At 41.4% G+C, this 27,194-nt stretch overlaps 1 protein-coding gene across 3 annotated transcripts in view; it reads left to right on the top strand.

The window, feature by feature from the left end:
* The first annotated feature begins 269 nt into the window (after positions 1 to 269).
* Positions 270 to 27,194, top strand: part of DSP (desmoplakin) — a 38,589-nt gene continuing 11,664 nt past the window's right edge. Inside the window, exons 1-18 of one of the 3 annotated variants that reach the window (XM_071553285.1) lie at positions 270 to 776; positions 9,650 to 9,752; positions 11,435 to 11,583; positions 11,672 to 11,846; positions 14,508 to 14,636; positions 15,743 to 15,793; positions 16,762 to 16,923; positions 17,833 to 17,937; positions 19,125 to 19,220; positions 19,434 to 19,559; positions 20,431 to 20,583; positions 21,561 to 21,715; positions 22,118 to 22,244; positions 22,778 to 22,982; positions 23,477 to 23,694; positions 24,481 to 24,647; positions 24,964 to 25,102; positions 26,753 to 26,946. In XM_071553285.1, coding sequence (XP_071409386.1) covers positions 583 to 776; positions 9,650 to 9,752; positions 11,435 to 11,583; positions 11,672 to 11,846; positions 14,508 to 14,636; positions 15,743 to 15,793; positions 16,762 to 16,923; positions 17,833 to 17,937; positions 19,125 to 19,220; positions 19,434 to 19,559; positions 20,431 to 20,583; positions 21,561 to 21,715; positions 22,118 to 22,244; positions 22,778 to 22,982; positions 23,477 to 23,694; positions 24,481 to 24,647; positions 24,964 to 25,102; positions 26,753 to 26,946 — 2,648 coding nt within the window. In that variant the 5' untranslated portion in view covers positions 270 to 582. The remainder of the gene's footprint in view (positions 777 to 9,649; positions 9,753 to 11,434; positions 11,584 to 11,671; positions 11,847 to 14,507; positions 14,637 to 15,742; positions 15,794 to 16,761; positions 16,924 to 17,832; positions 17,938 to 19,124; positions 19,221 to 19,433; positions 19,560 to 20,430; positions 20,584 to 21,560; positions 21,716 to 22,117; positions 22,245 to 22,777; positions 22,983 to 23,476; positions 23,695 to 24,480; positions 24,648 to 24,963; positions 25,103 to 26,752; positions 26,947 to 27,194) is intronic. The other 2 variants (XM_071553288.1, XM_071553287.1) reach the window with 2 other exon arrangements.

Below are 27,194 nucleotides of genomic sequence, written 5' to 3'. Positions count from 1 at the left end.
GCAGCACACGCACCGAGGAGAGCGGACACACCGGTGCGGCGGTGACAGAGCCCGGTGCGGCGGTGACAGAGCCCGGTGCGGCGGTGACAGAGCCCGGTGCGGCGGTGACAGAGCCCGGTGCGGTGCTTGAGCAGCCACCGGGGAGCGACACCATCGTCGGGCGCGGCGGGGCGGGGACCGAGGCTCCGGAGAAACCCGAGGCGGAGGACGCAGGCGAGGCGGCGGCTCCACGCCCAGGAGCGCCGCTTAAAACCTCCACGGAAAGGTGTGGCCTCGCCTTTCCTCTGCCGGCGGGGAAGGGACGGGACGGGACCTCCGCTCTTGCCGCCGCCGCCGTATCCTCCTCCGACCCCCCGGCACCGCACAGCGCTTCGCAGAGCCCCTGTCCATCCCTCACCTGCGGGCTGCCCCGACCCCCGACTCTTCTCGGCGCTTCCCCGGCCCTCGGCGGACTGCGAGGCAGCGGCGGCACCGCGGCGGGCGCTGCCGGCGGTGAATGCCTTTCCCCCCGTCGGGTCTGGGTCAGCCTCCCCGTGGCTTTGCCCCTCGGCCTCTGTCGCCCCGGGCGGCTTCTCCGCTGCCATGAGCATCAACGGCGGGTCCCACCCGCGCATCAACACCCTGGGCAGGATGGCGCGGGCAGAGTCGGGCACTGACCTGCGCTACGAGATGAGCTCCCATGTGGTGGGGGGCGGCGGCGGCGGCGGCACCCACACCCACAAGACCTACTACTATCAGAAGACCTACGGGGGGGACTACGCCTCCGACGGATACGGGTAGGTGCGAGTCCAGCCGACCCCCGGCCCTCCTCCGTCGGGGTCGCCTTCGGGGAGCTGCTGTGAGCCTGCTCCCGCTTTGATTTCCTTGCAAGTCTCTTTTTTTCCATTCCTCCTTGAGATGTCTTAACTTCTAAAAGGCTTTTAAACGCAAGCGAGGAACTTTTTTTTTTTTTAAAGAAACCCCTAACTTTTGGTGGTGACTCTTCTTGAAGAGAGTAACAGGATTAAAAAGCAGTATCTTCTCTTTGCCCTCAGAGCTGGAAGTGGGTCGGTCCTGGTTGTATTGACCCAACAGTTCTTTGTTGATAAACCTCCACTTTGCTCGGTGACGTAAAACAAGCTGTACTGAGGTGAATTACTTTATACCCCATACACCGAGGCTCTGCACTCAATTTCCTCCCAGCAGCTGCAATAACGAGGACTATAAAACCATTTTAACTAGTGGGATTGTTTCTCGTGTTCCTTTTTAAATTTCTTTCTAGCTTTTGCAAGGCATGGGAGTTTTAAGTCATGATCTTTTGTAGAGTGATCCCTGACATTAAGTGCCAGGGAGCAAAGATGCGTGGCAAGCAACATTGTTCGCCTTCTCTCCCCTCCACCTTTTTAACTTTCTACTCGCCCTGTTGCTGTGAGCACACCCAAGATGTAGGCAGGGTGCCGGTTGTGAATCTTGTCTTGGAGAATGCCTGCACTTCTGGATGCAGCTGTACCAGCAATCTGTACACGTCAAGTCTGGCAGGGACCTTTTGGAGCAGAGTGGTCCCGTGAATGTATGAAAAATAAGTTTAGGGATCACGAAGACTTCTTTAATCTCCTTGGCTGGGAGTTCACAGGACTGAAAAGCAGACAGCACTTACAGTCACCAAATGAAAGAGCACCGGTGTATGGTACAGCACCTGTACAAAACACTGCTTGTGATTACTGGGTTTTGTGTGTTGAATAGCTGTGTTAAACCTATTGGTCTTATTGTTGATGTCACTGATTTAGGAATTGATACGGAGGCACTGGCAAGTATTTTGTGTTAGAATTTAAGCCCCTGTTTTATGGATAGCACATTATTAGACTGCAGAAGGATGAGAATGAAACATACAAAGTAAATAAACAGCAGATGAAAACAAACAAGCTTTTTTGTATCAAGCAGATTTATAAGTGGCTGTAGAGAATTTGGATTATCCTAGAGAGCACAGAGTGCTCTGGTTAGGTGTGTCAGACCCTTTGATAGAGGAGCACTGAATGAATGACAAAACTTGCATTCTACGTATTTTTTGTCTATTACTTTGCCTGGTTCTTAGTTTTTGTTTTTGTTAGACTTTTGGTTTGTGTGCAGGTAGGTTAGTTCCAGTGAATTGCAGCTAGAGCACAGCTAGTTACCAATACAGTACTATGAGAATACCTATTTATTGCTGTATAATTAGAACAATTCAGTATTTCACAATTGGAGAGTGCACATACTAGGAGTTCAAAATGCTGTCACTGCCTTCCATTTGTGAGGATTTGTTTTGCTGGTAGTACTTTATGGTAAATACCTTCACGGTTTACAAGACACAGCCATGAAAAATGAATGATGGTGCATGTTACTTCCTGGACATTCTCATTTTCCACACTTTACCTGATGCACTGGAGTGACTTCCCTATCACTCCAGACTTTCAGTAAAGGAGAAATATCTTCCTTTAATGTAGCATTCTTTGCTTTTGTTACATATTTTTAACCAGTCTGTAGTTTGTTATCCTGTTCTTTCTGTAGTATGCAGTGGTGGTGTAGCAGGAGTATAAAGGACAGACCTGATCAAAAGGTTAACAAACTCATATCGACATACTTTCATTTATTCTTCATAACATAATATTCATATCTCCCTTGACATTTGTGTCAAGGAGCTTGCAATGAAAGTTCCTGTTCACTTTATTGTGAGACTTCTAATGGAACTAAAACCACCTGGTTTTGAGATCAAATTCACACATATATATATCTATATATAGATATATATATAAAATTATGTATTTACATAATTTTATGTGAAAAAATCTGACCATACAAAATTCTTCAAATACTTTTTTCGCAATATGGTATGTGAGTTTGCACCTTACTGTGTTGCATTCTTAATCAAGGCTGATTTGGGTTAAAATGTGTCCCAAAATACAAAATGAGGGTTTTTTTGCCCGTTAATGAAAAAAACAGTCGTGCCTGATTTTGCACAGGTGTTATGTGCAGAAAATCCACTAAATCCTGTGCATGTTGTGCTATCATCTGTGGTGTTGGTTTTAATAATTGCATTTAGCCTGACATCTTCAGTGCCAAAGTTTAGTGGTATCTACTGAGCTCGGAAAACGAGGCTTCTTTTTCCAATGGGGAAGATCACTCTATCCTAATTTTCAAATGCAAAAGGATTCAAGTTAGAGTTTAGTCTTCTAAGTTTTGGGGCGTATTCTGCCAAACAAGTCTGTGCTGAGTGTTACATTACTCACAGAGCAATATGAGACGCTCCCTACCCTTAGGGCTCAGCAAGGTGCTTTTACAACATTCCCGGTTTCTTCTGGCTTGGGAACTCAGGATGAGCTTGGCCCCGAGTACAGATACTCAGCTTGACAGTGAGTCACACACTGCTAAACTGCCAATTCATCAGTCAAATATTTATCAATGTCTTTGCTGTGGAGATAGAAAATCTGATAAACTATGAGAGAAAGAAAAAAATGCAAAGTCTTGTTTGTCGTTGCTGAGATTAGGGGGAGAAGTAGCCTGGGTTTCATGGTCACTGAATGATATAAGCATAAATTAATTAATACAGTTCTGCTTAAGAATTAATGCAACTTCTGTGCTGCAAGTTAAAAGGAGGTAGAAGTTCACATCCCATGCCCTGACATTACTTTCAGGAACTGACAGGCAAAGTAAACTTGGAGGAAACTGACTGCAAGCCACATTTTAGCCCTTCCCATCAGTCTCACGGGGATCTGAAGAGTCCTGACTAAGCTGAGCAGTGGTAGAGCTGGCATGGTAACTTCCCCTTTGAGCTCCTGAGACAGAGAGGGAGGAATGTGTGTGAATTGCTGCCCAGTACCTGCCATGCCGGCAGAGCCTGCACCGTGCTCTGGCTGGCAGAGAACTGGGTTTCTGTGACAGCTGGTGACACTGCCACGCCATGCGGAGAAGGTCAGGTTGTACCTTTCCCAGCTCCCTGTTCTGCAGGTATGTGAGTGAAATTTGAAGCTCGGTGCTTTTGCAGGTGTGACAGCCTCTGTTAGAATGGTTCTGTTGCTCCCAGTGATTCATACCAGTGGGGGAAAGCGTGAGGATTTTCTGTGAATGGGTGTGGCAGCATGGCTTGTGAAACCCTGGGTGCAGTGAAGGCACTAAGCCTCAGGGGTCTTAATAATTCAATAATTCACTAGTGACCCTGAAGTTTTTGCACTCTGATGGTATTTAGAGTCTGATTATGCCAGATGGTGATGCCTTTTGAGGTTTCCTGCCATCATGTCTTAGTCTATGTGCATACTTGGCAGATGGGACTAGTTTGGCAAGGCTATAGAGTGCCAAAACTGGTCCTAGTTAGACCAGAGACACATGGGGAGAACCCAGTTACAAAACTTGATGATTTGACACTTGCATTCAACTTCTTTTAGGTGGGAGGGGGAAAGCTGGCTAATAATGTTTTAATTTCGGGTTATATTCTTGTGGATATTGTGATTCACTACCTTTAGCTGTCATATGCCAGTGTGTTTCCCAGGGCACACACACTCTGCTGGCAGGTGCTGGAGGGGTGGTGGTTTAGCTCAGTGGTATGTGCAGTCTTTGTGCTGGGAATGAAGATTCCAGGTCAGGTTTTATTTCTGACCTGCCTGCTCTGGGCATACCAGGTAATCCCTTGATGAATCCATTGCTTGTTCAAACAAGTTTGTGTGGAGGGAGGGGGGGAAGTGTGAAGAAAAAGAAGTGCTTTTTTTTTTGCTCTAGTTAAGTTTATGGGAATCAGTCAATACTCTGGATCTGCTAGAAGACCTTTTTTTTTTTTTAAAGTTTCCTTCACTTTTTGAATGAATAAAAAAAAAGCTTTGAATTTTTAAAAGGCTAAAAGTTTTGTGTGGAGGAATTCTAAAATGTAACAAGGATTATTCTAATTTGTTTAAAGTATCTTTGAGACAAGAGCATCCTCTTTGTGCTTCCAAACTTTAAGGAACTGTGAAGCTGCTGGAAGGCCCCTCAAAACTGCTGGATGTGCTTCTGTGTCTTCTTTGCCCTGCTTTTCTAGACACTAATTGTACTCCCCCGTCCCTGGATAGCCCATAGACCTCTTGATCTGTACTAAAAAAGGCAGGAACCAAAGCAGTCTCCATTTTGCAGGTGTTTATGCTGAGGGTGTGCAGGTCTTCAGCAGCAGGAGGCAAATGTAAAAACAAGGTAGCCAAGTTCCTTCCTTGCCCCTCTGGTTCTGCAGTAATGATATCAGCTCCTATACTGGGCCTGTGAGTGTGCAGGCTGAGTGTTTAGAGAAGATGTTTGATTTATTCAAAACATATCACTTAGGGAATTTTTTCACTGCTTGAGTAAGTCAGTGGCTGCAGAACTCAGCCCCGCTGTGTTCCAGGGTTGTGGGCACTGCTGGGTTTGCCATGTCTGTCTCAACTCTCATAACTCATCACATGGCTTTGAGCATGTTTGTCAGTCTCATTTATGAAAAGCAGGAATAGTTGTTCCTTAGTTTGGTAGAGCTGTGGGAGTCTTGTGAGGGTCACTGGTACTGCTCAACAGTTAAACAGTTCAGAAATTGAGGATTCAACAGTAATGACTGAGTTTAGTTCAGGTGGGGTATATTCTAGCAGGGAGGTGTTGCCTGAGCTGATATCCTGCCCTAATCCCAGTGGAGCAGAGGTTGGGCTGTCCTCTCGTTTCTCTGAGAGCATAGTATTGCAAGGGAGCAATGTGTTCTGCCTTGACATGCACGGAACGGGGCGGCTCCTCTACAGATTAACAACATGAAGATGCTATGCCTTTCCTAAGGCTCTTCTGACAGTAGAGAGAGACAGCGATACACTTTAAGATCCCAAATAAAAGCAATTCATCTCGGTTCTGAAGTGTTTTCATAATTGGAAACCAAAGAGGCTACCCCTTTTTGTTTTCCTTTGTTCCTTTACGAGTTAATGACTATTGAGTAAGTTGTTTTAATAAAGAACTCTGCTTAATAGTATCTTTTTGAAATTCATGACTTGCCCTCCAACTAAGTGTCATGATCTTAAATGTTGAGTTGCAGGGACACAAAAGTAGTTGGTGTTTGAAGCAATCCTGGGTGTTTTGCTCAGCACTGTTTTGCAGGGTTTACAAAACTAAAGCAGCACAGCAAAAAGTCCGATTATTGCAAATGTATATATTTATTTGTAGCAGACCCTGCACTGTTTTGCTAGGAGTCCTGCTAAAAGACCAACCTCCAATTCTTTCCCATTCTGCTGAAATGGTTGACAACATACACTGTACTTACAGGGCTGCAGTATACTAGATGAAAAATCTGTCCATATTTTTACTGCATGGTGTGCCTACAGAGTTTGGTACAGCAGGATCTTATTCATAGGTTCGAGCTTTAAATGCTGCCAGAGGTGGATCAAATTGTTGTAGCAGCAGTAGTTGTTACAATGACCAAATATTATTTTAAACTCATTCAGTTTCATTTAAACAAAATCAGACAAAGCAAGACCCTGACAAACTACCATGTAAAGTAGTCTGCCTGATCTGTGTTCTGTGAGGATCATTAAAATCCTGCATCTGTCTGAGGGACATAAATATATTTTATACAGCATGTAGGTTACATGGTTTTACTTTAAAAATGCAGCTTTGTTCTTGTCTCCATGTTATGATGCCATCCAGCATGCTCTGGGTTTGCTTCAGTTTCTTTGGTCCAGTATTTCTTGTGTTGGATATAGTTTTCCTTTGCCTGTCTTGTTTCCTACTGTCTTAAGGTTGAATGTCTTACTGTTCTGCATTGGAGTTTCTGCTTTGATCTACTCATTCCCATTAAAAGCCTCTGGAGTTCATTAAGGGTACATTTATACTGAAGGCCTTTGAAAATACTTATGAAATACTTTCCTGTCACGTGGGTGAAAAGTATTGAATATGTGTCTGTGTGAGATTGTGCTGGTGCCACCTGATGTATCAACCCGTAAATGCTGAGGTATTGTCTTGCTAAGCATTTTTATTTTTTAAGTTCAGAGATTGATTTATGCTGTTGAGTATACTTGAACAGCTAAATCTTCTTCAGATTTGAAGTCTTTGAGTCCTGTTGACTTGGTGGAGTTGTGCCATCAAACATCATCTCCTGTACTGGCATCTGCTCTCTCTGGGTGTGCTCCATAACCCCAAGTAGCTCCATTTGGTCCTCTGACAGGTTTGAAAGCCAGTGCCTCCAACAGGCCACTATCTTTTTACCCATTATCATAGGGTTTATCTCCATATTTTGACTAGCAAAACCTGTTAGTTTTTTAACAACAAAGCTAACATCCAGAGTGTTAAAAGCAGGATTGATAAAATAGTGTACTCTTACCTGGTTTCAACTTGTGTAACTCCAACTTCTGCCCTTATTTTGCTTATATCTTTATCTGCTGGATTGGAGAGCCTTAAATATGTGCAACTTTCTTCTTGTGAAGGTCCCTGTGAACTATTACTTGTAGATCTTTTTTGAAGCTCTAATTAGGGTGTGCTTAAACCTCCCAATTCATGGCATCTACTCCTGCTTTGGGAGCAGTTTTATACATCTATATTAAATCATCTTCAGTTTTCCAACTTTTTTATTATTTGGACAATAGTTCTGTGTGTGGTGTTCAAATATGCCTGGCATGAACACAAAACACTTGTAATTCTACTTTTTCTATATTTTACTTTGTTTTAGTAGTTTGATTTATTTGAAAATAGCTTTTCCTCACAATTTCTTACCATATTAACTATAAAAGCCATTGTTTAGACCTCTTTTCATTGTAAAGCAAAGTAATGCCTTTGAGCTTAGTGAAGTTACACTGAAGCCAGTGGAGATACACGGATTTATTCCAGAGTAATCTTGGTCACTATCTATAGTTCTTTTTGCTCTAATGGATATCTGGCATTTGTAGCTGCCAGGGCATCATTGAAAAAACGATTGAAGAAAAAATACTCTTCTCATGTTCTAAAAAGAGAAAATTGCTTGGAAGGTTCCTTTCTCTTCTTTTTTATGTTTCATTCATGAGGATAATTGTGGGTGTAATTAAATGTAAATTTCAGATGGAGTCACATACTTCTAGATCTAAACACAATAGGGATGCCTAAGGAGAAGGAATGATTTAGAGAAGGAAGCTGACGGAAAGCCTGGCACAAAATCAGACCCACATGTTATTTTTCATAATTGTTTTCTTTAAGCTGTTTCCAAGGTACACAGAGGTGCATAGCGCAGTGGGGCACAGCATTTATGCAGCCAAAGGGTCACAGTACAAGCCAAAGGCTCCATGTGTACAGCTTGTTTTGTGTCACCCAGTGATTCTCCAGTCATGTCTCCACATCTTCCAGGGTCTGTTCTCTGGTATTGTGGGAACCTGCTGAAAAGTTGTTCAAATCTTTTCCATTTGTTCCAGACGAGCTGATAGGAGAACAGCAGACTATGGATGCACCAACTGCACATGCTGCAGAACAGCTCTTAAAAACAACCCTGTTGAATGTTTCTCACCACTGCAGTGATTTGTCCAAGGACAGTTCTCCTGAGTGTTTTACAATTCCTTTTGTCGAGGATGGTCAGAGTCTGTGGAAGTCAGTGGAAAGATCTCCATTGAATCCAGATTTCTTGCTGGCTCTGAGTTGGACAGGTTCACAGTGATAGTCCTTTTGACATTAGTGTTGTATGGAATGTATGACTCTTCAGTGATTGGTAATGGAAAAGGTTACCTACAGTGAGCACAGGAGTTAGAAAACTAGGCATGGCTTGGAAGCACCTTTTTAGTTTCACTGACAAGTTTTCGGGCTCGGGAGCAGCCTGGGCTTGCTTGAGAGGTCTGATCCCATCAGCAAGGAATGGTTCCTCATTGAAGCACCTCACCCCTGTTCAACTAGCAGTGCCTCACTTTGGTGGCTGAATCCCAAATGCTGGAAAAACAGCTTTCTGGCAGTATGGATGCAGCAGATTATGTGCAAGACAACAAAGATGACCCCGTTACCTGCCTTGGTGTTTTCCCCCAGTAGAGGTTTCAGTGCAGAGTTCTACTTGGAAGCTCCAAACTCACACTTTGTGTTTGTAAGAAGGCATGTACTCTGACTGCAGGCCATATATCTATTTTTGTAGTAGCTTGTGCATCTGGCAATTTCTTCTTAAGACACTGCACTAGCTTTGTGCTTTTCTGCTGCTAAAAGGCCCTTCATGTGGCTTGTATGTACTTGTGTGCTCTTGTGCTTGTGCAGCCAAGGATCCTGCTTTCATTTTATGCCCTGACATTTGATGGCTGGTGTGATAACATGTACAATTGCATCACGCAATGCAATGCTCCCTGTATTGACTTTAGCAAAGATTGTGAATAATTCATTCTCACTGTAATGCTGCCAAAGTTTTGTCTATCAAAACTACAAATACCTGTGCTGGAAGAAAATCTTTCTCCTTTATGACGTGCCAGTTTCCATGTTCAACTCTGTCCTGTGACCAAGTCAGTCCATGCAGAATTATAAAGTAGCTCTGCCATCATGGAATTGTCAGTAAAACTTCACAGTGCAGTTAGGCAGGAGGGCCAGGTAATGTGTGTGTGTTGTCTCTGTGAAGCTAAATGAGGTGGATTATTCCATGGAACTTCCCTTAGCTGTTCCAAATCTGTGTTTCCTGTATTTCTTCAAAAGGTGTAATTTCTCTGTATTTACTTCATCTTCTTCTTCTCCCCCACAACAGTCAGAATGGGACCTGTACAGTGTCCAGACGTCAGAACACCATCCAGGAGCTTTTGCAAAACTGTTCAGATTGCCTGATGAGAGCTGAGCTCATCGTACAACCTGTGAGTGCTTCTTATTCTTCTTACCAAAAGTGATCATGAATATTACAGGGAGTGAGTGCTGTGTTGTTATCTGGACTCACAGGCTCTACTTCTTCATCTCCTTTCTCCCCTTTCAGCTGTTTGTGTGAGGCAGCTGGGATTATCATGGCATACCTCGTGCCCAGATCTCCTTCTTCGCTCTGTACTCTGTTCAGTAAAACTGATTGAAATATAACTGGTTAAGAAAAGAGGGATTTCTTGATTTTTTGAAAAAAAAAAACAAACCCACCTTCAAACAGGTTCTACTGCATTTTAGTTTTCACTTTTAGGTAAGGACCATTGTCAGTGTGAAGGGCTGGTGCTAATATGATGCTAATATGACTGCTTACACTCTTTCAGTGTGTCCTGTAGAATATTGTCATCATTTTCTGGGTCATAATGAACCTGAACCACCATAGGAAATACCTTCATTACCTTTATTTTTCCAGATGATTCCTAAAGAAGTATATGAAACTAGATTAAAATCTGGCTGTTTTAGCTCAAATGCAGTACACTGCCCTGGTGAAAACCCAGAGTGCCTTTGGGGTGGGTTACTCACAGACGGTAAATTCAGTCCTAGCAAAAATAGGATGTCCTCTGTTCCTGCTGAACTCAGAGGAGGTGCAGGGCAGTGAGTGTATCCTGCTGTTGAGGTCACTGAGATGTGAAACTCATTCACAGTTCTGGCAGTAGATGTGATTTAATGCACACTTTTGGACCCTCTGTGGACAGAAAATTCTTTCAGGAATGAGCTCTGTGGTTAGCAGTTCATTTCCTTTTCAGAGATACAGGACATGTGAGCATGTTTATCTAAAAATCAATGCCAGAGTAAATACTGCCCTTTGTTAAGAATTAATATTATTGCAGTGAAGATAAAAGAAAGAGATGTTTAGTTCCAGCTTGGTGCCACAACATGCATTGCTTACTTTGTTTCTTTTCTTTCTAAGGGACAAAGTAATGAGGTCCATAACATTTCATTTGCAAAATCAGGTCACAGCTGGGTTATGTTTTGTTCAGCAAGGCTGTGTCAGTGTGGGGTGAGATCAGAAAGCTGTGTCTTCCTGGTGGAAACACCATGACCATGCTGGTCTACTGCACTGAGAGGATGCATGGAGAATTTGCCTAGACTTTGGGTGATAAGGTGGGATGCAAGTGTGATGTGGCATGGGGTTGGAGTCAGGCAGACGGAGTGCAACCTGTGTTTTTGTTGGAGGGAAAAGTCTTGGAACCTTAGGGAAACTTGTGAAAAATCAGGAGCAATATCCACCAACTCTCACTAGGAGAGTGTTTCCTTCTCATCTTCTAAACACAAAAGCATAATGTCTTAAAAACTTAGCACACAGTGTGAAGGCTTGGGTTCATTGAAATAAACATCAATCAAGATGTGCTGTTCTTTATGGGAAGTTTTGGTTGATATTATATTTTAATAACTTTCATATTTTAATAAGGACAGTAAGGACTTTCCAACAACTATGGCTCCTTCTTTAGCGGACCTTCTGCCAGGTAAAACTGGCAGAGACCTGGCATGTGATACTTACCATGCTTCCTAAAAATTATCAGTCCTCATAACATCTCTTTTTAAGACAACCAAGATAAAGCTTAGACCATGAATATTTTATTTAATCTCCCATATTTTTAAAATTTGGATTTTTGGTTTTCTTTAGGAATTGAAATATGGAGATGGTGTCCAGATTAGAGGGAACAGAGATCTGGAAGACTGTTTTGCACAGGCAAATGAGCAAATGGATATCCTGGATGGGCTGATCAGAGAGATGAGGCAGATGGGCCAGCCCTGTGACATGTATCAGAAAAGGTATTGTCAGGGAAGGGTCGGGGGCAGGAATGTGACTGATGAAGTTTGTGTTTTCCTCATAGCCACTAAATGATTCCTTCCCTTCCAGGCTGCTTCAGCTTCAAGAGCAAATGCGTGCCCTGTACAAAGCCATCAGCGTTCCCCGTGCCAGGAGGGCCAGCTCCAAAGGTGGTGGTTGCTTCTCCTCTCAGAGTGGCTCAGGCTGGGATGAGTACACAAAACGTGTCACAAGTGAATGCTTAAACTGGATGAGGCAGCAGAAGGTAAGTCTGTGCAAAACCCAGAGACAATGGTAAAACCTGGTGTTGTTTATGAGTGTCACCTCATGTGTAGTCATGTTTTCGATGCCAGTAGAAAAGGCAAAGTACTCATGAATGCTTGCATATTCCATGTTCTGTTTTTCCTCCCTCCCCCAGTGTTGTATGTACAGTGAATTTCCATTGAAATATAAACATGGATTTGGGATCTTCTTTTGCAGAGGAAAAAGTATGGAAGTTAGGTTTGAAAGCTGAATGAGACACTGCTGTTAACATAACAAAAGACACTGGCATATTTATGTTAGAGATTATTGTGCTCAATATTTTCCTCCTTCCTTCCTTCCACAGATTTTCTTTGATTTGTATTTATTTTAATCCTTTACATAGATAGGATCATCTTCATAGATTTTAAAATTGTCCAGTGTTTTATGATTTTTCTCTCCCTCTATCTGTCTTTATCACAGTGGGAGCCAAAAGGTTGAGCTGGTTGTCACAGGGGTAGACTTTCAGAAGTCAGTGCTGAAATACACACAAAAATGCTGAAGTTACTGTCTGTTCCGTTCCCAGAACAAATTTGCCTCTTCTTGGCTGTTGCTGGTATAAGCTGGAGTAGAAAACACACACTGACAGCTCACAGTCTTGTTTTTGTGCTGCTGAAGTGAAAGGTGTGTGTTTGGGATTAGACAGCCCTTTCTGAGAGATGGGTAGAGAGGATGAAACAAGGAAGCTGAAGTTTTACTTTCCAAACTCCTTGTAAATTGAAACTGCATTATTTTTCTCTCTCTTTATTAGGTTGTTGCTTTGTGATTCTCTCATAATTATCTGTGTATGGTGTTTGCCAGGTGGCTGTTACGCAAACCAGATGAGGAGGGGAGAGCTCTGTACAGCTCCAATACTTTACTGTGAGTGCTAGTCATAGTCTGGTCTTTCAGTGAGCATGTTTTACAGGAAGAAGAAGTAGAAATGCACCCCTTTGAGTGGTGAAGTGTGTAAGCATTGTGACTGGTCAGCAACAGCAGATAGGATTGCTCTAAACATGCTGAGGGAGAGTAGGCTAATCGTCAGACCTGCCATGGTTTGGGGAGTGATGTTGGACAGACACTGGGCACAGTTCCAGTGATGAAAGATGGTGAATGTGCTGCACCTCCCAAAGACACCACATGACACCCTGCTCAGACACCCCGTACTAAACACAGGGAGCATAAATAAGTTCTTTATAGCTGTGTTCCCACACAAATCCTCCTGTGAAAGTAAAAGGCTGTTTCCTCTTCTTTCTCTCTGTCCCTCCCTTTGTGTCTCTGTCTCTCTTCTTCCCTTTCTTCAGTCCCTACAGCAAAGCTGAGGTGGGGCCACTAAGCATTTAGTTCACTAGGAAAATTTATTTTGAACTTACTACCATGCCTGCCTGTTCTTTCCATCATGCTGTGCTGTATCCTGGTACCAGCTCCCTTTGAGACCAGGATAACCTTTCCCCTGGTAACATGGTGAGATGTGGGTAAAAGTTCTGAGCAGCTGAGGTTTTCTGTTGGTGTTTTTCTGCTTTTTTTTTTGTCTGGATGGTTTGTTGATAGGAAAATCAGGGGACAGGAGAGGTGGTCAAATTTCCAGTGCAGAATTAGGGGAAGGGCAGGGAAGTCCAGACAGCCTTTGTTCACTTATGGGCAGCCAGCCATGACTGCCACTGTTGCTGCAGTCTCTTTAGACTGTTCAAATATAACGAGAAGGGTCAAAGTCCTGGAACTTCTAAATGGCTGAAGGAAAAATGGTTTTGTTTCTTGGATCATTTTCAACACTGCCTTTGAACCCCTGTGCCTGAGTGAAGTTCTGGCTTTATTGTCATCTGTTGTCTCATAGAGATTTGACTCCAGGCTGATAATTTCCAACTTCAGTCCCAATCCAGGATTAAGGTACCTGGTTCTTTACTGTGTACATGTGTAGTGTATCTGTACAGCATAAAGGAAGATCTGGAGTTGAGGAGCTGAATTGTGAATGTGGTGGCTTTTAATATTAGAAAAAAATGAAACAAAGAAGTGCAGTCAGTTTGGGTTAGCAATTACACAGTGTATTACTGTTCTTCAAGGCTGTTTCTAGAGATTTTCACTTGGTTCCCTACAATAAATGTTGCCAAAATGCAAGACACACGACATGTTTTATAATAATTTCAGTTTATCTTCTGTTTGTTTTTCATTTTTTGTTTAGTTTGACTGCCTTTAACTGAAGTTATTGAAGTTTACATGAGCAAAATGAAAATGGAAATATAATGTATTGGGCTACAGAATTTAACTGGGTCTTTTCTCATGAATTACATGAATAGCATTGTTTGATAAAGTCATAGTTTGTTTTCAGAGTGACAGGAATGTAACTATACTGTAGAACATAAAAGAACAGTTTGATCCAAAGAAAACAGATGAAAATACCCTACTGAGTGTGCTTCATCTGGTCTAATTATAAACAAATATTTTCCCAACTTTGTTTCTTCTGCTTTGGGAGCCTGTCACACAGCTTAAGTGCTGACAATTTAAAGAAATTGTAACCTCTTATTCTGAACCTCCCTTTGTTCAGTTTTACTCTACCTCATAGTCATGTTTACTTCATTTCCATTCCTTTATGCTCCAGTTTGGGTAGTAATATTGGAAATGAAAGTACAAATACTCTTCTTTCTCCTAGGCTGAAATGGAGCTAGTGAAGTGGGGCTTTGATGCAGCATCCATTGAGCAACAAATCAGTGACCACAGGAGAACCCATAATGCCATTGGGGACTATCGTTGGCACCTGGACAAAGTCAAAACAGATCTGGTAATTACTGTCTTCCCTGACACATTGCTTAGTCTAGGTTTATGTCATTAGCTTACTGGTGTTCCACTACAGAAAGGAGTTCATCCTCTCTTCAGAAAGCACTGGTGTCATGATAGCAGCACTTTCAGTTCTTAATTTCATGATAAATTTGTTTCACTTCTTTGCCCAGATTTTGGAATGAAAATTTAGTAGCTGTTTAACTTTTTGTTGATATTTACCAAGGCTTGCAAATAAATATTGCAGCATTTTTTGTGAGAAGAATGACAAGGAATGATTATTTCTCACTTGCTCTCTAGATATGTTAAACAGGAAGTGAAAGAATAAGATGGGTTCTCAAAAGCAGTGTTGAGTCATCAGGTTTTTTTTCTGTGAAAAATGCTCAAGTTCTGGGCTAAGCTTAAAGCTTTTCTTAGGTGTTTGGTTTTTTTTCCCTCTGAAACTTTTGTTTCCCTCTGACTTCTGTGATTGGAATAAAGAGGTCACTAAAAATGCAGTTAATTTCCTCTCCTATCTGCCCAGAAGTTAAGCAGAGGAGAGAGGAGGCTTATTTCATTTCCATTCTTCTTTTCTCTAAATTGGAAGGAGAGAGATTAGTCTAAAGAAGAAGCACTCTGTTCTGGAGCTCTGATCTCTCAACCAAGCAGAAGAGTGAAAGGGATGTTATTTCCTTTTCTCTTCTGCTTCAAATAGGAAAGGTGATAGTCAGGTCCTGTGAAATACCCGTTCCAAGGCTGAGCAGGTTCCAAGCCATAGAAGTGGGAATAAAAATTGGAGCCTTCAGCTCATGTTGTAATTTATACTGCTTCATAATCTCCACAGCTAGCTCCAGGACTAGCTGATCTAGGAGTCTGGTAAAGAAAGAAATCCAGTTTCAAGAGTTGCATTGTTATTACAAGTGTTATTTGCAAACTTGCTTAAATGTTAGAAAGTTTGTCCAAGCCTTGGTTTTATACTTCCTATGATCTTCCAGTGGTGCAGATCTATGTTTGTTGTAGGCATTTGCAGGTTAGCACCTGTAGCTACTATAATATTGACACTATAAAGGAAATATTAGCAAATAGGCAGCTTGTGGAAGGCTCACTAAGTATTTCCTGTCTCTGTTTCAGCGGGAGAAGGCTGCGGTTCATCAGCTGGAGGAAGAATATGAGGGACTGCTGGTGAGCATGAGCTGTGTTCATTTCTGATAACCTGTATGACCAAGCTGCTTTTTGCTTTATTAACACTGGCATGATAGTGAAGGGACACTTCAGGTAGAATTATTTAAATATCTCTATTCAGCAGTAAACTGACAGTGCTTTTCAGTTTCTCGATTCATTTTGAACTTGAGATTAATTTATTGCCTGGTGTATAATTGACTTCCTGTCATAAGGAAGTTTCTAGTTTGCACCTGGTGAAGGGAGTTGTTTACTAAGCAGGTGAAGGTAGAACTCTGCTTGCTTAGTGGGAGAAAGTGTAGCCAAGAAAGTAGACTGTATATGAAGCTTAAAAAGTTACTCAAAGGTTATTAGAACCAAGTTCTGTGTAGGGCTCTGCATCTTCCCTGCTTTGGATTTTCATGTGAAATACAACAAAAATCTTGTGCAAATGGTTTATTTAACCCTCGGCATTGGAAGCTGATTCCTGTGCACATTTCAAGCAATGGGATCTGTATTATGGTGTGAAGACAGAGAAAGAATTTTTTCGTGAAGTGTCATCTGTGCAAAAGGTGCTGCTAGAACATCAAGGATGTCCTATGAGCAGCAAATGCAAGTAAAAGTGATGTTAAGTGTTCAGACATTTCTTGCACTTGCCTCCGTGCCTTTTTGCTTGCCTGCATGTCTGCTGCACATGTGTTTGAATGAAATGACTTTCAGAAGCTGCTGATATCAGGTTCCTATTGTCCTGCAAAGCCAGACAGGTTGTCCACTGTCCCTTGCCATTAGGTTTCATAGTTCAGCAAACCCAGGCACATTATCTGCTCTCCATTGCCAACAGGTTTTATAGGTGTGTGGGTTTTACTGCTATTTTAGTTTTAGAAAAAAAAAAAAAAATAGGGCTGTGCTATGGTCTTGGCTTCCCTTTCTCCACCCAGCACAGGCATTCCTGTGTTTATGGCTTCTCATTTCTGAAATACTCCTCATTACAGAAATACTCTTTTGAAAGAATGGATCAGCTTCGTCAATTCCAGAATCTCATCCAGGCCACCAGCAGAGAGATCATGTGGATCAATGACTGTGAGGAGGAGGAACTTCTCTATGACTGGAGTGACAGGAACACTGATATTGCCAGGAAGCAGGAGTCCTTCTCTGTAAGACATCCCCACACTTTCCATGGGCCCTCTTTTGGAATAGTGAGGGAGGAACAGCTTGTCTTGGGAGAGACTTGCCACAGGATGGGCATTTCTTCATCTTTTGATGTTCCTGGGGTTTTTTATCAACCCTTCTCAATTAAGTACAGTGTGACAACCTTTTGAGTCATGATTGGACATCTGTTAGAAAATTGTGCTCTCATTCAATCAGTTGTCATTGTTTCTTTTGACCTTGGAAGTTGACCTTCTCAGCACAGTCCACATCCAGCTTGTGCACATAGTCACTATGCTGGAGTGCAGAACTAAGGGATGTGAATCAGGCAGATTAATTCTCCCTGTTAGGACTATGTAGGGGCTGGGGGGTCCCTGTATTTGGCCCTAATTATCTGTCATCAGGAAATAGAGCTATACCAGAGGGAACAACTCTCTTCCTCTGATGGTTTGGCCAGCAGCACATTGAGTGCACAGTCTGGTGTAGTTTGCAGTGCAACTTCTCATCTGTGGGTGTGTAGGGAAGTTGAGCATGTGTGTTTGTTTAACCAGTATTGGTGCTGATCACTAAATGGAAAAAGGAATGAAGGTTAACATTACTAAGGAGGTGCTTTTTTAATTCAGTTGTTTTGGGTGTTGCAAGATACAGTTATTTTTACTTCCATCATTCCTGGGAAAGGCAGAACTTTGTGTGCTTTGCTCTGTGAAGCAGCAAGCCTAGAGACTCAAACTGAGATGTTTGTACCTTCCTTGATTCCACTGTCTTCATAATTAACTTCAATACACTGAATAGAATTAGTATACAGCGTTAGCAGGGATAATTTGACATTATCCCAACTACCTGGAAAATTTTAAATAAATCATCCTGTGCCGTGTTCCTTTGGGGAGCTTGTTTAATGCTATGTTTTGCTTGTTTAGAAACGCATGAGTGAACTGGAGCTTAAAGAAAAAGAACTCAACAAGCTAAAGCAAGAAAGTGACCAGTTAGTGCTCAACCAGCACCCTGCTTCAGACAAAATCGAGGTGAGTTAGACACACTTGTGCCATTCACTTGCTCCTTTAGTTGCTACAAGGGAAAAGTTCTCAGTGAAAGTCCACAAATGAAGTTCTGCATCTGGGCCTGACAAGGGTTTGCCTGCCAAAAAGCATGTCCATTTTACCAAGCTCTAATAAATAAATGTTACTACCTTCCTCTGTAAACCTGGCCATAACAACTGCATGATGACAGATGCACATAAAAATGAATTCTAAGCTTGCGAAGTTATCTGAGTGTGTTGAAATTGCTGTATCTTGTTTGAGTTGACTCCAGTACAGTGGAATTTATGGTAGGAAGGCATGTTGTTGTTCTGTTATCTTAGTAGGCACCTTTTGAAAAAAAGCCACACCCTTTGTTGAGGGTTTATATTTAATCCAGGTGCAAATACTTTCTCCAACTGCAATACATAGTGTCTTTCTACAACTTGGCCAAGACAGTTTTGCCTTCACAGCTGACATACATATACCTTTTAGTTACAAAGGCTGCAACAATTTGGAAGACCTCATTTTGTTAGGAAATGCTGTAGTTCTTACAGTTTTAAGAGCGTATAAGAACCCTGAAATTGAAAGAAGCTAGAAGGGAAGAAGAATGAATCTTTTCTGATTTTTAGTGTGTTTGCTTTTTTAACTGTTACCATGTTGTGTAAACTCACTATTCTTATTTATCCTGTGATCAGTTCCTCTCTTAAAGGAAACATCCTTATAAGCTCCAGCAGTGAAGTAAAAGTTGTATGTAATTTTCTAAAGAATGTACAATATGACTGTGTGAAAATTCTGAATTTAAAAACAACCATCATAAAAAGTCATGTTTGGCAGTATTCTTTGGAAGAAGGAGAACATGGCAATTTGCAGTTGTAATATTTTATTTGCAGTACTGTTTGTGCATTTCACCTCTTTTTGTTAAAACTTCAGGCTTTATGACGATAAAACAAATTCAAGTCATTAACAGAGTTCTCCTTGTGTCCCACAAGCAGGTATTTACCTCATTTCAGTGAGGCAGATGCTTAGAAATTGCAGAACTATTTGCATGAGTTACATTGTGCTGGTGTCCATGAATTTCTTTTAGCAGATTTTTCATTTGCATTTATGTAGAGCATAGATAATTTTACATGAGTCTAGATATGGGAGAGAGATCAGAGTGGTGGTTTGATATGTGTGTATTACTGTTTTGTTAGGCCTACATGGATACATTGCAAACTCAGTGGAGCTGGATTCTTCAGATCACCAAATGCATTGATGTTCATCTGAAAGAGAATGCAGCTTACTTTCAGGTGAGTAGTTATGTGGAGAATTCACACTGCTTCTAATAAAAGTGTGAATCCCATCACAGATGTATTTATTGTGCATAACACATTGTTGCCATGTTATAAATTCTACCATTCTGCCAGAGATGAACTGAGATTTCTCATTAAAGGAGTCCATCAATTTTTAGCAGATATTTTTAAGAGCTGTATGCAACCAAATTCACAACTTTTCTTCTGTAGTTCTTTGAAGAGGCCCAAGCTACAGAGTGCTACCTGAAGAACTTACAAGATTCCATCAGAAAGAAGTTCATCTGTGATAAGAGCATGTCACTGCAGTGTTTGCTGGAGCAGATCAAAGAGCTGGAGGTACTGTCACACCTGCCTGACAGGTTGTGTTCTGTTTTTCTTAGAAATCAGCTGCCCTTTTCAGATACCAAATGTAAATCCAGGTATACTGCAATTCTTGTATACAGTATTGAATGAACTTGAAGCCATTATGGTATATTCCTGCCCATTTCACAGAATCACAGGATGTGCTAAGTTGGAAGGGATCCACAAGGATCATCAAGTCAGAAAGCCTGCACATGGACCAGTGATTTTTTAACTTGTATTATACTGTTTGGGAATTCTGATTTCTTATTAAACCTGTAATGAATCCAGCATATTCCCAAACCAAAAATATTTTTTTAGGTGGTAGGATAGATTTTACCTCAAAGGATAAGTACATTCAATAGATAATTCTTCATGTCACTGTATCACTCTTGTCTCTCTGAAAGAACATATCTCAGCTTTTTTAGCTTTTTGCTTATTAAGAATTAAGTACTACAATCCCAAATTGGACAAAAGTGGTCAGCAATATAAAAGACCAATTGAAGAAGTCAAGTTTGAAAGTGTAGTTATTACCATTTTTTTTTAGCATTCATTTTGTTAGATTTTTTCAATTTAAGCCTGTGTTTCTAAAAAACACAATGAAGATCTGTATGAAAAACTTGCTATGGAAATGTTGCAAACTTTGCATCTTGCCAGAGCTGCAAAGTTACTTAGTTTGATATTTCTTTTCTCTTCTCTTTTTTTAAAACTACAGTTTTACATTATAGGTCAAAGACTCATCCCACTAGAGCTAGTGTAAGTCGTGCCTACTGTAAGCTCCAGATGTATCCCTCTCTTAATAAAACAGTGGGATCTAGATGCCATTTCTTTCTAGAATGATTTTGTAATATACAATTAATTTTTACAGAATGAACGAGAGAGAATTCTTGAATATAAGAGGCAAGTGCAGAGTTTGGTGAATAAATCCAAGAAGATTGTGCAGCTGAAGCCACGTAACCCAGACTACCGGAGTAACAAGCCCATCATCCTCAAGGCTCTGTGTGACTACAAACAGGATCTGGTACTGTATCCCATTTTGGCTAAGAACAAACAGCACATAAACTAGAATGTGGCAAATCAAGTAGTAAATAAACTGTTGAGCTTATAGTTATAATCCCTTTGTCTGCTTTTGGTCAGCTTAAATTTCTTCCGCAGAAAAAAACTGACTTTCTTGCAATTATGAATAAACAAGCTAGGTTCTGGTTGGTTAATAAGTTAGTCAAAGTTACTATTATTATTCTGTTAATACTCATATTTCAAATAAGCGTATAAAAGTCTTGTTGATAATAGGATTAGAATTGTTGATATAGATCTTTCCAGTGTCTTCACCTTTTCAGTGTCTTTCTGGATTCTGAGGTGAGCATTTCATCTAAGAAAAGATGAGGAATGTCACTGATATCCCTATTTTTTTGATGGATGGAGTATGAAATGTATGGTGATGGTTTTGTTTCCTTCTCTTTACTGAGGCTGCTTGGGTTTATTTCTGTATTTCTTTTTTCTTAACAAGGCTTAGAAGTGTTTTCTGCATATGTGCTTTTTCCTGTACCATGACCACACCCGTGGCCACGCTGTGTCAGGATTTCTGGCAGTTGGGGCTGGTGAATCCAGCTCTACCACACTCACTCCCACTGGATGCAGCACTGTGCATCCTTATGCCTCGAGCTCACTGGCTTACAGCCCTACATGGTTGCATAGCTTACCATGGCCATGTGTCCACATTCAGTTTTTGATGTTTGTTGTCTGATGATCAACCAGACTGGCAACTGCTCAGTGTTCTGTGGCTCCCACTTGCTTTTTTTTGTTTGCTTTCTTCCTGTGGAAACCAGATTCAGGCAGAAGGGGCTGATCTGTGCTGATCTCTTGCCCCATTATGAAGCCAACATGCACACCCAGACTTGGTAGCTGCTTCTGTGATCTACTTGCATCTTCCTTGTCTGTCTCTCCTAGAAACCCCATCTTACCTAACTAAAGAAAACAATTGTTCTGTGTTCCTTACAGAAAACAGTGCGCAAAGGAGATGAGTGTATCCTGAAGGACAATAATGAGCGCAGCAAGTGGTTGGTGACTGGCCCTGGAGGAGTGGATATGCTGGTACCATCTGTCAGTCTCATCATCCCACCCCCCAATCCATTAGCAGTGGATCTTGCTACAAAGTAAGTTGCTGCCTGGATTTCAGCACCTGCCTCTGGGGTTAGATAAAAGAGTTCACTCAAATAGCAACCAGTCACAAAACACAATCTGTGGCTTGATCATGGTTCACTCCTCCTGCTCCTGTGGGTGGGAGATTAAGGGCTAGTCCATTGACTTGAAGGTCATATTTCAGTGAAACTTGCTGGGATCTAGTTTGGGGTCCAGAAGTATTTAAACATTAGCTTCTGCAAGGATTTTCCCATCTCTTGTAATGAAAGTCACAGATAAATTAATTTCCAAGATTTTTTCAAGAAGGGAGCAAGGCTTAACTCACCCCACCTCTGGTGGATGTTTCTTGGGATGTTTTGCCTCTGTGCTGCAAGGACAGTTACATTTTGATAATGGATTTTCTTTTCTTATGTCAGAATTGAGCAATACTATGAAGCTATTTTAGCTTTGTGGAACCAGCTGTATATCAACATGAAGAGTCTGGTGTCCTGGCATTACTGCATGATTGACATTGAAAAAATCAGAGCAATGACTATTGCCAAGGTAAGACACCAGCTGGCCCTACCTGCAAACCAGAGACATCCATGACCTGATGTCTACTCTCCCAAAGTATCCTGTGTAGGTGTATGTTCTGTGAAACCATAGACCTTCCTTTTGCCAGGTTGCACAAACAATTACATATGGAAGTTGTAATTTTATTAAAGGAGAAGCAAAGTGATTTCCTATTCAAACATGATATGGATAAACAGGAAGATTAGCTAAGGGGGTTTATTACATACTTGCTGTACTTGTTCCTGCTGTGCAAATGCATGGATAGACAGAGTAAGAGGTAGAATTTCAAACTATTCTTAAGTTATGAAATAGCTTGCAACAAGAATAGATTAGCTCAGTGGTTGCTCTCAGCACCATAATTTCAGAGACAGCCTGGGTAGGTTTTGTTCTAGTGATTACTTTGAGTTTTTTATAGATGTATTAATTTGTTCCTTACTGCTTAACTAGTCATAAACCTTCCCCAATTGCTTTTCTTTTTTTTTTTTAAACTTCATTTTTTAAAATTCCCTTCTTCCTTATTTCAGCTCAAAACAATGCGTAAGGAAGATTACCAAAAAATAATAACTGACCTGGAGATCCATTATCAAGAGTTCCTCAGGAACAGCCAAGGCTCGGAGATGTTTGGTGATGAAGACAAACGAAAGATCCAGACTCAGTTCACTGATGCTCAGAAGCACTACCAAACCTTGATTATACAACTGCCTAATCAACCACGACAGCCACAAACAGGTTTGTCATCCTCCTGGTTTTGGGAGAGTTTGGACTGCTTGAGTTTCTTTGTTACAGGACATGTTCTTTTTATGTGAAAATGTTCATTTGAACACATGAATTGAAACACATTCAAGAACTGTTCTTCTGTTCTTCTGCCTCCCAACATAACAAAATTAACCATGTGCAGGAAAGATTTTGTTCTTTCTTCCTTTGGTGGGAATCTGGGAGTAGTCCTGCAAACTTGCTGGGAAAAATGAGAGGAATTTAGTCCATCTGATATGTTTTTAGTTATTAGGAACCAAAATCTCACTTGTGTTTGGGGAAACAAGTTTGTTTGTTTGTGAAGGAGGGATGTCATTCCCTGAAACAGCTGCATAAGGGCCCAGATCTTCTGTCTATTCTCAGTTCTACAGATCAACTCAGTGTTTGGATCACTTGAGCACTACACTGGCTTCCTGTGTGTGGCTTCCTCACTTCTCTGGCAGCTGACATTTACCCAATTCACTTTGCAGTGGTTCCAACTGAGACCTGTCCTGTGGGTTCCTCCAACACCATTATTGTTAATGAGAGAAACAGAGAGCATGAGAAGCAGGAGGCCTGGCTGCTGATGGAGCTTCAGAAACTTCGGCGTCAAATTGAAGCTTCTGAGATTCAGATGGTTCAAAGAGCTCCTCTTGGAGTGGATCAAGGGGCTATGCATGACTTTTCAGTCAGAATAAAGGATTTAGAGGTAACTGTGGATATTTTTCTTGGAGCATCTCAGGCTCAGTATGACTGCTGCAGAGTACACTGCAGTTCTGATTCTGATCAGTTGGGAAAGACACACATGTTGTGCAGAAAACTCTCAGTTGGAAGCTAACCATGATGATTTAGATTGGAGTTCAGCTTCTAAGTAGAAAAAGTTGATTCTTGAACTTTAGAAATCACATTCTGCCAGGCAAAGAATACAGAAAAACTAATGTGAAGTGACATGAGCTCATGTTAAGCCTCACCCAGGGTATAGCACTGTTAAAATCCTTTCCCAAAGGACCCTATTTTACCACCTACCTGTGAAGTGCTGTCTGTGGAATACAGACTGGATTTGTAAGTCCTACAGACTCTCTCCCTCTTCTAGTTCTTAGGATTTATAGGAGACTGGAGGAAGAAGATTAGTAAGAAAGTAGCACAGGATTCAGCATGTGAGAAATTCCCCTGAATCAATGAGGTTGCAAAGGTCTTAAGAGCAGAAGGACCTTGGCATGTCTGCTGAGTGCAGTAGGCAGTTAAAGCATTTTGCTTTCAACAGAGATGAGTTTCAGAGTGGAGGGGCTCAAAGAGAGGTCCACCTTCTGTGGACTGTCAAAAAAGACACTGGTCAGTATTACTTGCACTGAAGAAAGCAAGCTGTCATTGCTTCAGTGCTCAGTCAAGCTGGTAATGTAACAGTAGGCTGTTTGGATAAGGGGACCAATTCCATGTGTGCTGTAGAATGATCAGCCAACCAAAAATGTGTAAACCAGGTGTTCTCTTTCCTTAGGGTGTGCAGAATGACTCTCAAATAATGGCTGAAACCCTCAATAAGCATAAGGACTTGCTGCCTAACTTCAGAGGCTGTGAAAAATATGTGTACTTGCAATCAGAAATAAATGCCCTGTTTCAAAAGCTGGAAAATATTAATGGTGTTTCTGCTGGCTACTTAGACAGGTAAGAAAATTGAGGTTGTAGCCATAAATACTCACTCTCTCCCATAATTCTTAGTCCACATACCTGCCTTTATGTTAACAATAGTGTACAACTACAGCTCCTTTTCTCCAAATTCTGCACATGTGGGTAGAAACAGCCGTTTATATGAATGTCTTCTCTTTTCTGGAATACTTTAAATTAAGAAGGCAAGAATCATGGATACCACATAAATTTCTTGTGTTACCTATTCTCTCTAACCAATTATCTGGCATTAATTAGATATATCACCTTTCCTTTCCCAATCCATAATGGATTTGTCTTGTGTTATTTATTTTAGCTTGAATGCACTGAGGTGTCTGCTCCAGGTTATTCTACAAACAGAAGATGTGATTAGAGTTTTTGAAGTCAGACTGTCTGAAGAGGAGACTGTTCCTTTGGACCTGGATAAAGTGGAGGCTTATCGGACTTGTCTCAAGGTGAGTGGCCAAGACCCAAGGACACAGAAAGGCAAAATTCATAGCTTCTAGTACTGATCCATCAGCATGAAACCCTTGGAAACTGCAGGAGACAGAATTGCTGATCTTGTTGAATTGTATACATAGACATACAATGCTTTTGTAAATCAGGCATGGCATCATTGAATGGTTGAGGGAGGGAATTGTCCTGCTCTGCTTTGTCTTGGTGTGATCTCACCAAGATATCAACCTATTAGAGGGCAACCAAAGAGGGGCTGTGAAGATGGTGAAGGGTCTAGAGGGGAAGCCGTACAAGAAGTAGCTGAGGTCACTTGTTTTGTTCAGCCTGGAGAAGAGGAGACATTCTTCCAGTCTACAGATTCTTCACAAGGGGGAGCAGAGGGGCAGGGACTGATCTCTCCTCTCTGGTGACCAGTGATAGGACCCAAGGGAACAGCATGAAACTCCCAGGTTTAGGTCATATATTAGGAAACAGTTCTTCATCCAGAAGTTTGGCTGGGCACTGGAACAGGCTCCCCAGCATAGTGGTCATGGCACCAAGCCTGACAGAGTTCAGTAAGTGTTTGGACTATCCTTTCAGGCCCATGGTGTGATTCCTGGGGCTGTTCTGTGTGGGGCCAGAAGTTGAACTTCAGTGATCCTTGTGGGTTCCTTCCATCTCAGGATATTCTATGATTCTATGAAATTATTGAAAGGAGTGTATGGGTTATTATTCTTCCATCCCCTGGTTGTTGCTGCCCCTGCAGCAAAGCAGTTGCATGGAAAGTTTCCATAATCCATTTCTGTACAATATTATCTGTGTTTATTTGTATCACTCATGAAGGTGGATTTGTGGACAGTATATCCTTTCTTGCAAAGAGGCTTGTTAGTGGCTCTTGTTGTCCTCCAGTTATAACACGTAAATTTGAGTATTATTGTGTGTCCTGGTTTTGCTATAGGGTCCATGTCAAATCTTACAGTGAAAAGTATCCATCCTGTACAAAGAGAGAAGGCAAACAACTAAGCACAAAGTTGGCTTGCAGATCCAGTTTTATTCTGCCATTGATCTGGACTTTTTGTGCACTGAGTGCATTTGGGAGAACAAGGACTCTTTCATTGTTTCCTGTTCTTAGGTGTAGTAGGGGAAAAGTGTGTAGATCTCTCAAATGGAGATCTACACAAAAAAATTATATATTTATAAAAATGTAAACAAGGGAAAAAAGAAATCTGTGCCCACTTTTACATGTTGAAAAACTGGATACACCAGTCCTGAGGTTTGATTCCTCAGGTGCAAGTGCAGGAGTTTTTCATACTTCAGTGAAATTTTCTAGTCAGGTGTTTCTAGGAACGAGCAAGGCTCCTGGTGTGCTCTAGTAACTACTCTGAATAGTTCTGAGAAACTGAAATATTGTCTGCAGAATGTGACAGCAGAGGTCTTTGGTTTAGCAAATTATTTAAAGTCTAACTTTAAACAGATTTTCAAGCCAAAGTGTTTACAAAGTAGGTGTTTCACTTTAAATGTATGAAGACCAGCTGACATAACTATACATACTTTACTGATTTAGAAACAATACCTTTAGATCCCAACACATTGTGAATGCTGATAAATAGGTTAAATTTCAGTATTTTCTAAAGAATAAAATGCATAACAGCATTTTGTTTTTTCTCCAGAAAATGAAAGCAGACCTAAATATGAAGAAGTCACTGCTGAATACCTTGGAAAATGAGCTGCAGAGAACACTTCAGATTCACTCACAGTCTTGCCAGTCATATACCCTGTATGACATGGACATTGGAAAGTACTGTGACAAAGTTACCCAGCTAATAGACCGCTGGCAGAGAGCTGAAAAGCAGATAGATAACAGGTTTGTTAATATTTCCACAGCTTTTTTCTTACTGCTGTTGCTACTAAGATCATCTTAACAGTGAGTCTAAAAGAACTGATGTGCAATAATCTTCACTTCCAAAGGACAAATGATGACTTTAGGGCAATAAGACTTGAGCAACTGTGAACAAGTTGAACACACTTTAAAAATCATTGCATAAGACCAAGCAGAAAAATGTAGTTAGCCATGTAAATGTCTAACCTGTGTGCTAAGGAGCTGTTCTAATT

Source organism: Pithys albifrons, chromosome 4, assembly GCF_047495875.1.
Source record: "Pithys albifrons albifrons isolate INPA30051 chromosome 4, PitAlb_v1, whole genome shotgun sequence".
NCBI lineage: Eukaryota > Metazoa > Chordata > Aves > Passeriformes > Thamnophilidae > Pithys > Pithys albifrons.
This window is presented reverse-complemented; position numbering and strand designations above follow the sequence as displayed.